General features: G+C 38.5%; 1 protein-coding gene and 1 long non-coding RNA gene across 2 annotated transcripts in view; one reads left to right on the forward strand and one right to left on the reverse strand.

The window, feature by feature from the left end:
- LOC118748596 overlaps window positions 1–14,653 on the reverse strand; it is a 165,234-nt gene that overhangs the window by 98,358 nt on the left and 52,223 nt on the right. The window lies entirely within an intron of this gene.
- LOC118748592 (uncharacterized calcium-binding protein B0563.7) lies at window positions 11,025–13,695 on the forward strand. The gene is made up of 5 exons (XM_036483136.1): window positions 11,025–11,562; window positions 11,641–12,292; window positions 12,573–12,716; window positions 12,845–13,054; window positions 13,319–13,695. The coding sequence occupies exons 1-5, from the start codon at window positions 11,560–11,562 to the stop codon at window positions 13,495–13,497; spliced, it is 1,188 nt and encodes a 395-aa protein (XP_036339029.1). The 5' UTR covers window positions 11,025–11,559; the 3' UTR covers window positions 13,498–13,695.

Genomic DNA, 14,653 nt, shown 5'->3' on the forward strand with positions numbered 1-14,653 from the left:
TTTTTGTTATGTATGTTACCGCATAACTTTGGACCGCGTCAACCGATTTCGATAATTCTGCATCGGAAAGGTAGTGTCTCAGAGGTGGTCCCATACTAATCTGGTTGAGATCTGATCAGTGGATCATGAGATATATATATATATATATATTTTTTTTTTATATGGGAGTTGAAGTCGGTTTATTTTTTGCTAAAAATTACTTGTTATGTAACTACTTACAGATGCGGCCGCTGTGGTGTAGTGTTTAGCAATGCGTGCTACCATTCCGCAGGGCCTGGGTTCAAGCGCAGGTTCAGACTAGCATAAAAAAAAGAAAAGAAAACGTTTTTTCCAATAGCGGTCACCCCCGGTAGCCAATGGCAAACCTCCGAGTATATTTCTGCCATGAAAAACAGCTTCTCATAAAAATACAATAGCCGCTTGGATTCGGCGTAAAACTGAAGGACCCGGTCCCTTCCCTCTGTGTGACAACATCAAGGCGTGCGCCAGCAATCAGAGGAGAAGCTCGGCCAAGCACTAACATATTGTATAAGCGCCAATCTATTTTTATTACTTACATATGCATATACATACATACGTACTTAGTATGTACGTGTGCAACTTATTTGGCACTTAAACACTTAAATGGATTACTTTAATTGAACTCTTGGCTGTATGTCTCGAGTACTCGCACATACAGTTTACTTATGTCCTATAGCACAAGTGTATACTTAGTTAATAGAGTAGGAACGTTGGAGATGTACTTAGGCAAGTAACTAAGGAAGCAATTAATTTTCAACTGTGGACGATTTGCAGTCTATTAGTCATGCAATTCGTTTCTCGTAGTTATCGGTATATGTATGTATGTCGATGCTACTACAAAAATCTTTCTGAAAATCTAGTTTTTTCTAATAATATTATAGGTAATCACTGAGTTTTCAACTACACCCTTAACAGGCTAGATTTAATTAGGCGCCAGCTTCACATGAACATCAAAGAGACTCAGAGTTCGCTTTTAAAAACTTAGTACTAGCAAATGTTTTCGTACACGACTTAAAAGACAAATATTCTCAGTAACTAGTACCCACTTTAAGTAAACGTCCTGTGTTTAAACCTTTTTATATATGTTGGTTGCAACTATGGAATGGGGTTCACTCGGAAATTGTGTTGTCGCAGTTGTCTTGAAAAAATCAGCTACGCAAAAGCGGAATTGTGGTCCCAGGAGAGCAATCGAAATCTTTTGTATTATACCGTGAAGTTATTCGCGATACGGTAGAATAGTCGGCTGAGGAAAATTTGGCCGTCCCCCAACTGTGCGAACATCAAAAGCTCCTTCTCGAGCAGAAAATCATATCTCATGAAATGAAGGTCCCCAAATACATCGTAATAGGTGACTTGGGACTCAGCTTACAATAGCAGCATCATTCAGTAAACGGAACGTTAGGAGCGTGTCAGACGTGGCAATGCAATATATTTTGAAAAGGCTGTCAAATTGAGAAATTTCAGAAAGCAGTTGCATGAGCGGTCACACCTTGCATGTAAAGCAGTGCCCGCCAAACACTTTCCTGGGAAACGAACTATATTCGGCCTTTCACATGTACACAATCGGCTTCTTACACGTACACAATCCGAACGTCAACAGAAAGAGTAGCAGAGCAACAAATTTTATTTAGTTGCATGCAAACAATAGGCGAAGCAGGTTGATGACGCATTTCCGTGCATTACCACCAACACATTCTCATTTTTTATTTCATAACTAATACATTCTCATTTTAAGACTTCTCTTTTTGGCGGACACTGATGTAAAGTGTCTTTCGAAAGAGGTTTTTTATTTCCGAAAGGCGAATTGCAGATTGCTAGTTGATAGCAAGTTGAAACATATTTCCGAAATCGATTTGCGCTCTCTCAATTGCAGTCTGATTTCCGTGACAGAAAGGTCTCTCTGGTTGTTCACACATCGAAATAAAATTTCGCTTTCTCAATTTGACAGCAAATTGCGTGGAAGAGTCGGAAATATTGCCACGTCTGACACGCTCTTTAGGGTGTATGCTCTGTCATCGCGACCTGCGTCCGAACTCGTTCCGTATCCACCACCCAGCTTCTGTGATGGTATCAATAAGACTCCGCTTCAGCTCATATGGCACAATCGACAAAAACTCATGTTTCGAACTTTAATTTCATGCCAGAGCACTATCAATCGGACTATAAATTATGATCCATTCTAGGAGACATGGCTTGCGCTATTCGACACCGAATCTTTTAAGCGTGCCCTTGTCTGAGCAGTGGAAAATTTCCCATTGCATGGTAAGCGTAATGCAGTCGATGCGTGGCTAAGCCGAATTCGCCGCTGTTGGGAGGCCATTTCAGATTCGGTGTTCTACAATCTTGTACAACATACAATCAACAGAAAAAATTCTGAAAAATATTAACTCGTTTTAATTTCACTAGCCAAATACCATGTATCAAAACATTTGCTAGTGTTAAGTATGATCATTGCCAGAGGTGGGCACTACCACAAACAACCGTGAGCTAAAAGTGAGAATGTGTTAGTGTATCCAATTCATTTTGCATGCTGTCGCGTTCTCATCGTTACGCTCTCGCTTGTATACGTACACGCGATGCTTACGCTCTTTTAGCACCTGCTAAGTCTCTGCCCATGCCTGATCATTACTCTCATTAAAAAATAACTTTCGTCTTATCTGCTGCTAAGGTCGAATACAAACTTTGCAGGTTAAACGCTCTTAGAGATTGATTAAATTCGCACGCTTTAGATTCGATTCCATTTAGATTCCATGAGCAATTGGATGTACATTTCATATGTTTTGGCGTGCGTCCTGATATCTTATTCATGTGAGCTTGGCGTATAAATAACCTTCTTAGGGCTAGTTTTTCAGTGCAAGTTTAGGCTTAGAATACGTAAACTGTGTGTATATTGAACAGCTGGTTGACATTTGATTGGCCAGCTCGAGCGTTTAAACTAAGTTTAAAACACAGATGTGCATTGAAAAACTGGACCTTAGGATAGAGATACTTGGTTGGGTATGGCACTGCGACCAGTAGGTCTATTGTGCCCCTAGCTCATCACAATACATCAACCAGCCCCAGAGTGTCTATAAATTTCATAATAGACCCCGGGGACAGTGAGTGTATGTGCTCCTCTCTTGGCCAGACATGCCCTATGCTCCTATACCTCCTGCGTGCAACGGCATCACACTCCATAAGAAGGTGTAGAGGGGTCTCTTTGGCTGCATCGCAAAAGCGACACAGGTCGCTGGACCAGATACCTAATTTATGCAGGTGCCCTCTGAGCCTACAGTGGCCCGTCAAAAAACCTGTAATAATCCTTAGTTTCTCTTTCGGGAGATCCATGAGAAGCCTGTATCTTGACAGATTGTAACCTCCTAATAAGCTTTTTGCCTGACGTTGGCCCATGGTGCCAAGCCAGTGTAATTCCCTCAGTTTGCTGTTGTCCCTTCTGAGCATTTCCTTTATGGTGTTTGGTCCTACTTCCAGAAAGGGCTCAGGTCCTATCGGGGTCGAGGAAGCGGCCGTTCTGGCCAGATGATCAGCTTCCTCATTTCCTGCGACCCCCATGTGCCCTGGTACCCACATTAGTTGGATATCATTGACCTCCGCCAGAGCATTGAGCCTATCGACACACTCCCTAACCAAGGAGGACTTGATCTCGAATGATGCGAGGGCCCTTAATGCCGCCTGGCTATCACTTAGTATAAGTATCCTTTCATTCCTATAGTTCCTGCGAATATTAATCTCAGCGCACATACTGATGGCATAGACCTCCGCTTGAAAGATGCTAGGGAAAGTCCCCAGGGACACCGAAAGCTTCAGCCTAGGGCCGTACACGCCTGCTCCAATCCCCGCGGGTATTTTAGAGCCGTCCGTGTACCACTGTATTGTGCTCGCCTGTATGTGACTCTCCATAATAGAGGTACACCAGGTCGCCTTGCTATAAGTGTGGGTCCTGAAATTTCTCTTGAATATCACCTCTCTGTTAATATCGTCCCTGGGGAACAAAGCCAGGGGGAGCTGGGTGCCTAGCTTGTCCCTGTTCCTAGATGATAACACCTTGCCTTTGCCGAAGCCCTCTCTCGCAAAGTTAAGGAGGGTTCGCTTTGCAGCCTGTTCAATTGAGAGATGCAGTGGCTCGAGTTCCAGCATTACCTCTAGCGCTGCCGTCGGGCATGTGCGCATTGCTCCCGTAATGCAAACACATGCCAGACGTTGAATCTTGGAGAGGGTCTGCCTCACCGTTCCTATAGTAGTCCTGGAATACCAAGCCACCGCACCATAAGTCACTATTGGTTTCACTATCATTGTGTACATCCATCTGAGGATCCTCGGAGTGCACCCCCAGGATTTACCCGCCAGACGTTTGCACACCATCATCGCTCTCGTGGCCTTGGAGGTGACCGCATCAACATGGGCCCTCCACAGAAGCTTGGAGTCCAGGGTAAGCCCCAGATACTTAACCTCTGTGGCGACACTGATTGCGACCCCGTCCAAGGTCAAGTTCCTCATCCCCTGGAGATTTCGTTTCTTGGTGAAGGGGACTATGGCTGTCTTAGAAGGGTTGATATTTAAACCTACATCTGTGCACCACCTTTTCGCAAGGTTAAGTCCTTTTTGGACGATGTCACAGAGAGTACTTGCGAACTTCCCTCTAGCGATAATCACTATGTCGTCCGCGTACCCTTGGCAGCGGACGCCCTCGTTAGTGAGTATCTGTAGGACCTTAGGATACAATTCTCAACGAATTTTTCTCGTACAAATCAACGCCCTTATCCAGGTTCTATAAATATGGGTTTACTTAAAATAGTAATATGCAGTCTAGTAAATTTAAATAATTATATTCCACTTCGGAGTTACGCCAAACGCCGCTTCTATGTCACAATTGATAGAAAACATTTTTTTTTTTTTTTTAATTTTAAATTTAATGTACAACTATTTCACTAAACTTGTATCAAAATGCAATCACTGCTGGTTACACTTAATAGGCTCTTTATTCGCTTCTAACTTCAGCATGCTCCTCACGTGTCTAAATTGTTTATCATCAATTTCCTTATGACTTTGCGCATTTTTTATATTTTTCTGTAACACTGGTTTAATGTGACAAGCGCAAAAAATAAATAAATGAATTAAATAAAATTACCACGCGACCACCACGCACCCACTTTACCCAAGAAATGCTGCCAAATGCATACAAAAAAAAACAGTTGCACACAAATTGGCGTTGCACGCCCACAAATTGAATGGTGGCTTTGCTCAAACCAGCTGTTGTTGATGAGTTACGGTTTTTTATGGGTATAATAATATTTGCTTTAGGTTTTTATATTTATTTTTGTTATGACAGCTATCGGCGTGTATTTATTTTTATTTTTGAGAAGCTCGCTCTCATCATTGCGTTACTTGCAATAATATACAAAAGCGTGTGCGCTGCTTTCTGCTTGCCGCCAACCATTCCAGCCACCGCCATTATCATTATTGCTTTCGTCCTTTTATTAATGTTTTTTGTTTGTTTTGTATTACGTATCACTGCGTCTGTGCTTGTTTTGTCGTAATTTTTATTGTTATATTTTTATTTCTATTTTTGGTGTTCACTTTCTATCTCTTCTTCCGCCACCGGTATACCATAACAAAGCGCTTGAGTGATTTTGCACTTGAGTTTGAGTAGGGTTGCATTTGTTAAATGACTATTAGTTTTTCATTCATTCAAAAAGGAAAAACACAAAGAAAGCTTATTAAATATAAACATGATGAGTGCATTTTTTCAAGTCTCGCTTTTCAGCATTTTAAGCATAAAAATAATCAAATCATGTTGATTGCAATTGTGGTCTTGCTAGACTGGGGCATGCGTTTGGGAGATAAGAAAATGTAGACGGTATAACAGTTGTTAGATTGTCATCTGAGAAATGTAATGTAATTTCATAATAATTAATTGTTGACTCAATTTATTTTAAGAAAATATATTTTAAAGAGGACGCTTGTTAAGATCAAATCACAATTAGGCTGCGAGGCAATTTAATATTGGGCTGGAAATGATTTTTAATCAATGCTTTGGCACATGGTTGCATTTTTGTCGACAAAAATTTCAACAAATAAGCAAGTTTGTTAAATTAAAAGCTTTATAAACTTGAACTCACTCTACTTATGAAGAAGTAAGTAAATATCTGTTTACTTAATAAATTGCGTTAATACTAATGATTTGAAAGGTACACCATAGTGGATATACGAAACCCGATAGTTACGGCGATAAAGAAATTGAAACGTATGTATGTTGAAGAAAGTCAGAAATATACATGTAGAGCCCGAGAATTTTAAAAATTCCATTAACATTTATTGCGCTTGAAACGCATCTGCGGACACCAGCTGGCAGTGAAACTTGCAAATTATATGCAAATTTGCGGGCGTGAAAAAATTTGCACGTTTCTCTATTTGAGAAAATTTTTTCATACGCTCTGCTATTTGAGTGATGGACAATTCGTGCTGGATTTTTCGACGAACAGAACTATTATCAGCGAGAATGCTAGCAACTTCACCTTCCCGACTCTACTTCATTATTATATCGTCGGCTGACGGGAAAGGGCCACTGCTAAAACACATCGCCAGAAAAAACATCGATATATCGATGGTTTTCGATGTTTCACAATTTGTTAGGTTGTAGTTACATTAAAAGGAAAATTTAAAACTTTTCAATTACAACTCTCCGTAATTCAATTAGAAAAATACTTACATATGAATGTATTTCCCTGTATTTATTTACCATTCCTAGACTCTTCCTATAAATAGAATAAAAATGCATACCGCTGAGACTAAAAATCCAAGGACCAACTTCGTGGAAATTTTAACGGGAACCCGGCTCTTTTTTAATCATTAAGTAAGCCTTTTTGCGAAAGATACGAGAAAACTCGGAATTTCTGAATGTTCTCCAAAAGAATAAGTAATAAAAATTCATGGCCAGTCAAAAAAATTTAGGAGCATAATGGGTAAGTTGAATTCAAGTCTGAGTCACACTAAAGTCGATGTTAAAACATCGTTGAAACTGGCATCGATGTATCTTCGATTTAGCGATTTTAGGCAATTGTAAACATCGATGGCAAATATCGAATTTTGAACCGATATTACCGATATTTCAAAAATATCGATGCATCGTTTGCATCCCTATTCATACAGACATTTTTTTTTTAAACTACTGTAAAACTCTTCAAAGCGTTCTCAAAGGGTCAAGTTTAGTGTGAAAATAGTTTTATTAATTTCGAAAATGGATTACACAAATTTAGCATCACATGCATAAAAAAAAGCCCTCGAATCACTTCCACCAATTAAAAAAAATATATTTTAGAAATAAACCAAAAGTTTGGTTTATGGTCCTTTAACAAAAATAGAACACAAAAAATAATTTGAAAAAATTTACATGCATAAGAAATGCACTCCAGTACCATCTTTAACAAAAACAGAATACAAAAAAATACGTGCAACAGCTTTACGAGCTTCCTGCTGCTCGTAAGCCAATGAAGAACGTGAGTTAATCTAGTATCATTTTCATATGAAAAATTGTATGTATTATGTACAACACGAAAATGAATTCAGCACTATTTTTATGTCCGCTTGCATCAAACAAATTTATATTTTTCAACAGTGCAGTGCTGCATGCTTAACAAATAAATGAAAGTATTTCCGCTTCCTGCAGTATTTTTGTATACGATTGCATGATTAAATGTGTTTCTCATGTCCACAATGCGTCCACTGATGTTTAAACATATGTATGTATGTACCTTAGGGTAGTCCTTAAAATCAAATGAACAAGTTTTTTCATTCTCATTCTTTTCAATCGGTAATACCACGGTCACAGATATCACATATACATTTTGGTCCAGATTGGAGTCGGTTAAGGCGTGTCACACAGGGGGCAAACTGCAGACTGAGACTCAAAAAATTAAAATTATTATTTTTTTTTTCATCTAACACCCAAAATCGATACTACATAGTCGAAGATATCACATATACATTTTGGTCCCGATTGGAGTGGGTTAAGGCATGTCGCAAAGGGGCCAAATACCGGGTGCCTATACGGACTCAAAAATTAAAATCTTTTTTTTTTCATTTAATACCCAAAATCGATGCTACTAAAGTCGACGATATCACATATAAAGTTTGGTCCCGATTGGAGTCGGTTAAGACGTTTTCATAGGGTAATCTGGACTTTGACCTCTGTGCGAGACACGCCTTAACCGTCTCCAATCGGGACCAAAATTTATATGTGATATTTTCGATTATAGTAGCATCGACGTAGAGGTTGAGGCTTAGGAAATCTGATGTAAAAATTTGCTTCCTACATTTAAGGACCACCCGAATGTACATATGCATCAAAAATACTTACATATGTCCGCAAGAATTTTTGTCCTTCAAACATTTTTGTGTCTCGATGTGCTTTTCCTTTTTAAAATTTTGTATGCATATTTGAAATTATGTACTGTTGACCGTCAGGCCTTTTACGAATGAATATACATACGTATGTCTATATACAGCAGTTTTTTGACATAAACCACACTTTTATTTACTTAAACATTTTGGTGCACAAAGAGGTCGCAAAAAAATGCAAGCTACTGCATTTCAAAATAGGTAGATATCTCAAAAATAGCAGCAGCACTGTCACTACACTACATACTTACCTTTATAACATTTTCCGCCTTTTATTTTTATTCTTTTTCGCACGTCGCACCGTTGCATTTATGACATTATTCACAGTAAACTTTGCTCATCGTCGACGTTGATTTCATCTTTCACGAAACAATAAAGTTCTCATTTCATAGCAACTGCCGCCTTTTCTCTTTTACCCCACAGTTTTAACTTTGATGCTGCACTTTCCTGCACTTTTTTTCTATTTTCATTTTTTTTTTAATCTTTCTAACGCTGCGTGCATTTGTGTGTGCCGTTACAACAATTTGCATAGCAATTGAGTTTGCAGCTGCTACTTAAAAACTTAAAAAAGTTAGTTGGCAGTCTAATGTGTTGGAAAGTGAGTGGAAAGGCAAAAGTTCGAAGGCAGCAAAATCGTTTGGCATAACTACAAAATTAAATAGCGATTTTTATTTTATGATATTGTGTAGTGAGTAAGTAAAGTGAGTGTATTACCAGCCATATTGGATTTCAATAGTTGTGGACGTTGTTATTACAGCAAAGTCGACAGCAGTAATTTTTGCGTAAGTCAATTCTAGAGAAAGTTATGAGATTAAAAGTTGGGAGATTTTAGGATTTCAACATCATCAGTATGAGTATTAAGAGCTAATACAGTTATATTTCGGAAGTTTGGAAATGAATGTATAGATATTTCGATAAGGTTTTGCATTTATTCTTAATATTCTTCACCAGAAATTATTAGGAACTCGTGTGGACGATAGGCCAGCGATTTATAAGGGGGTTTACTAAAAGCAAAAAAATGTCTGATTCTTTCCTTAAATTTTTAGCTAGGGGAGAGAGAGTGTTCGCTCCGACCAGAGACCGCCAGCAACTTACTTACTATTGAACAAATTTACTTTACAAGCTGGTTGAAAATTACATAGATACGCTAATTTGGCGAACGAAATGATGGTCATGAGTACTCCTTAAGAAGCTCTTTAACAGAAGAAGTAAGAACTAGGCCCAAAATTGCACCTCTACCATGACCCTTGACTGCGAATACCGATCGGTTGAGGGGGTTTACATTTATTTACAGCATCGCTTGGAAGTACTTATATGTGCAAGCAGTCCCTGGTTTTGCAATTATAAAAAATTAGACGAAGGAAAGGAGGAAGTAAAACGCACTGCTTTGAAGTTGCTCTCCCTAGTCACTTCGTAAGTCACATACACTTGCCTGTCAAGCTGCTGGAACTCCCCGCGCTTCAGGCATTCACCGACCGGCTTCGTTTAGAAATACTGCAGAGAACCGGAAACTACAATTCGTAGTTAACGGAGAGATTCTTGGAAAAAAATCGTTGATACATACGCCTCTCCGACTTCCTCATTTAGGGTAAGCCCGCCGTTCGCCTCAACAGGCATTGAAAGTCCTGAATTTGTATGGGGTCCAAGTAAGTTAGGTACACAAATAAGCATTAAAATAGTGTGCAGACTCATCATGCGGCCCACAGACCAACCACATTCTTAACGAGTCTTTAAAAATTCGATCATTATCTTTGAGGCATTGCGCCTGCATACTATACATTTATCGTCGATTACGGATGACAAACGAACTTCAGTTGGGTTGTGGTATTATTGGCAATTGCATTTTTGTGGTTGCTAAAAAACATTTGATTTGAGAAAATTTATTTACTTTTTCAATTGTTCCTTCAGCTTATTTACACTTAAGTCTTGGTTGCTGGTACTTCAAAATTCTACAATCTTCAAATTTATATCACTTAACTAGTGTACAATGGCGTTGCCCATCGGCAACCCAACTTAGATTGTGTTGCAATCCATTAATTGCAGAGAACGAACATTTACACTGAAGATGGCACAACGCCGAAACCGGTTAGTCTTCAACCCAAATTTTACAAGGGATGACGTTCCACATTACATTATTTTTAATGGCAGCTTAGGTTAGGTCTGGATACTTTGATTCACAAAGTGGGCTATTTTATGACGTCTGATACTGTTTGAAAGTTTAAAAAGTAGCAGGATGAGATTCAGCGAAGTTTTCATAGTAAATCCCACTTCTGATCTTGTCGCTATTGCTGCGAGCGGTCCAGCTGTAAAGACGATTCAAACTTAAAACACTTGGATTCGGTCCGTGAAGTCACTTCAGCCACTGCTTCCTGAATTCCAGTGAAAAATACACAACGCCCTTCTATTTATGTTCACTAAAACCTTTCGAGAATTAAGGCGTTAATTAACTTATGATCACGTCATATTCACACAGCACTTTTGGGCTCAACTTCGGCACTCGAAGTCACATTCTGCCATTGAAAATTTGATAATTCAATTTCACACAACACTCATTTTGGCATTATCAATTCGCCCAATTATACTTAATTGCGAATTCTCTTTTACAGGCTGCTAAATTCAGCAATACACGCATACGTTCTTAATTGAAAAACAAAAAATGCAAATGTCACTTGCAGTTTCAGCACATAAAAGGAAATTGACATGCGAATGACCGGCTGCTGAAATTTATGGATGTACATTAGTAGAACCAGCGTGCAAGCGACGACGAGTGTAGCATACGCTACACGTTGACAATTAGTGCTGTCAGTTTAAATGACATTTTACTGCATGCATACCAATTGATGTTGTTAATTAAAAGCGACGATAAGTAAACGTGACTATATAATCCGGTAGTGATGAGTATGGAAATTAAGTTGCGCAGGGTGAAGCAAATGGAGCGCTAGAACGAAAGAGGTCATGCAACGAATTTGAATTAAAATTGCATCAACATAGTACGTCGCATTTAATTTTGTTGCCATTTTGGAATTCTGCTTCAACGCCCGAAATTCAACGAATACCGCCAAGTTGGAAGGAAAAAAACTCTTCACGGCTGTTAATAACATTTTAGCCGGTTCGAGCTTTGCCCGGGAACTCAGGCAACTAATGGTGAGTGGTTGCTGCTTAGTAATTGTCCCAAGGCTGAAATTTCACGATATTTCCCCCCATTTTTCATTGCGCACTTAGACGAGAAACACTACAGTTGGTGTGGATGACGCTACCAGTGCGGAACCGCAACAGCAGCAACAGCTTGAGACCACAGCTTATGTCGAGCAGCATACAGGCTACAGAGACGACGCAACAGGCGACAACACCGCAGCGGCGATAGCAACAACAGCGCAATCACAACACCAACTACGCCGCAACCCACAATCAAGCAATATGGCTGCCACGGAAGCCGACTCGGAGTCTACAAAAACAGCAAAAACACCAACACGACATCGCAGTCGACGTCTGACCGACTTGGTATTGGATCCTAGCTGTAATCGATTAGCATGCGAGCAGTCGGTGGAGCAGCGCGATGCACTGACGGCAGAGGATTATGACGATGCGGTAGTTGCTGATGAAGATGAAGATGACGACTTCGAAGATGGCGTGGATGGCGAGAATGATTATTACGATGAATCGCCGGTGCAGCGTAGCGCTAGATTTCTGCAACCACGCAAACAGCAACAAAGAAAAAGTGAACTGCAAGAAGAGGCAGCGAACACAGCGAAATGTGGCGGAAAGCGACCAAAGCGGCGTATTAAGACGACTCGGCAATTTTCACAGCGCACCACCTCGACCGAGTCGACGGAGAGTGGCGCACGTCCATGCATCTCTAAGGGACAAATGCGGGGTGAGTCTTGGGTGGGGAGGAAGGAACAAAAGCACACACAAACTTCAAAACATAAAAAAAAATAAGATAGACGCCTTTGGGGTGTCTTTAGCTTACACTAAATCCTCACATTGCACACATAATCTGCGAAAAGACTCACTGAGCAGTCCCAGCTGTCCTATTTCATACTGTTTGCTTTTCTGCTGTGGCTGCAATTCATGTGCTGTAGCATCGCCAAGCAAGCACTGTTGTGTCACTACTTTATTGGGTATTTTTTCTTTTTATTTCTTTTACTTTTCAGAATTCCGCGAAGCATTTCGTTTATTCGATAAAGATGGCGATGGCTGCATAACGAAGGAGGAGCTGGGCACCGTAATGCGTTCACTGGGTCAATTCGCACGTGTCGAGGAATTGCAGGAAATGCTGCAGGAAATCGATGTGGATGGTAAGAGTGGGCAGAAATAGGCCGCAGTAGCTGGTAGTGTGTTGTGATGGTGCTGTCAAATACTAGCATAAAAAAATTGTGCATGCAAAGTACTTTACGCACCGATTTTCTTCTTTCTTACATTTCAGGCGATGGCAACGTCAGTTTTGAGGAGTTTGTAGACATACTTTCCAACATGGCTTACGAGGACAAATCAGGTCTCTCGTCTGCCGATCAGGAGGAGCGTGAGCTGCGTGATGCTTTTCGTGTATTCGATAAGCATAATCGTGGCTATATAACAGCTTCAGACTTGCGAGCGGTGCTGCAATGTTTGGGCGAGGACCTGGATGAGGAAGATAGTAAGTGTGAAAATGTTAGAAAAATAATCGCTAAGTTCACAATTACCTAAATGTGATTGCACGTGCTTTGCTTTCATGTTTGTTGCATAAATCAGCTGTCAAAGTGCTGATGGCACTCACTCGCGCTTAAAGTCGATAATGATTGCTAATTTTGAATAATAGCACGTTCACATTTTTCTTTGCTGTCATAAACACTTTTACTTAGCTCGGTATTTACGCTGCCTCTTCTTTTTTCTTTCCAATGTCTAATTTTTAACGTATCAGTCGAGGACATGATTAAAGAAGTCGATGTCGACGGCGATGGACGCATTGATTTTTATGAATTTGTGCACGCTCTGGGTGAACCGGAAGACTCTCAAGAGAACGATGAGGAGAACGAGGAAGAGAATACCACTTCACCATTACCAACACCAAAATCAGTTGTGTCAATGAGTTATGACTAAACTACATACTTAGGTAAAAATTTGGCTGGTATTAACGAAATTGAAGTAAAAAATCAAATACATATAAAAAAATCAAATACATATAAAAAAAAAATAAAAATCAAATTAAAAAAAAAAATTTTGGCTCCTAATAAAATTTGTATTTTTTATCGAAAAAGGTACCAAATTTAAAACGACGATTATAAAGAGAATGAAAAATTTTAAGATTCCTAAAATTTTAATAATCAATATATATATATTTGAAAGATGAAATCAAAAATTAAGCTTTTATTAAAAAATAAATAGAAATAATATTAAACAATTTCTAGTATACTCTGTACTTAAAAACGCAAACGCAATATATTAAGGCAAAGACTAAATTTTAAGATGGCGTATGTACATATTAAATCAAAATTAGCGATTCTTTGTTAAACAAATTTCTTAAGTTGAATTGTAAATTTTTTACCAAATAAAATTTTTCGTTATAAATAAAATTTAAGTTTTAATTTAATTATTTGGCTGTAATAATGTTGTTATAAAAAATAACTAGCTGTAATACATACAAGTTGAACTTTCATTAAAGAAATTGCCTATATTAAATAGAATTAGTCTAGACTTCAAATTTTTAGACATATCCATTTTCACATTTAGTAGAATCGACATTAGTTAGTTTATCTTTAGTATAAAAAACTAAAATTTTCCAAAAAAAAATCAAAGAACATCACATATTTTTACTTGAATATCTAATACATACATACATAACTTTAAATTAATATTTTACCTAAATGGCGAAAAATAAATTTCCAATACCTCTTCCAAACTTTTACATGCAATACAATTTCAGCTGAATTCTTACAGTTCTTAACAATAATGTAATTAGCATAAAATTTCCTACTTAAGTTTAAAAATAGCCAGAGTACAGTAGATATATGTATTTAAGCAATGACTTCAAAAAACTTAACTAAATACCAAAACTTCCCAATAAATATTATACATTTAAAGCAGTTATTGTGAAACAAATGCTTTTAAGAAACGCCAAATAATATGTCAAGCATAATGTCAAAAGTCTTATATATATAATATGAATATGAATATGAAATCAAAAAATTATAAATAAAATTAAATTTAATCGTAAATATTTACTTTAAATTATTCAATAAAAATTTCGAATCTTGCG

The sequence above is a fragment of the Rhagoletis pomonella genome, unplaced genomic scaffold (genome assembly GCF_013731165.1).
Source record: "Rhagoletis pomonella isolate Grant_MI unplaced genomic scaffold, Rhpom_1.0 Rhpom_scaffold_00013, whole genome shotgun sequence".
Taxonomy (NCBI): Eukaryota; Metazoa; Arthropoda; class Insecta; order Diptera; family Tephritidae; genus Rhagoletis; species Rhagoletis pomonella.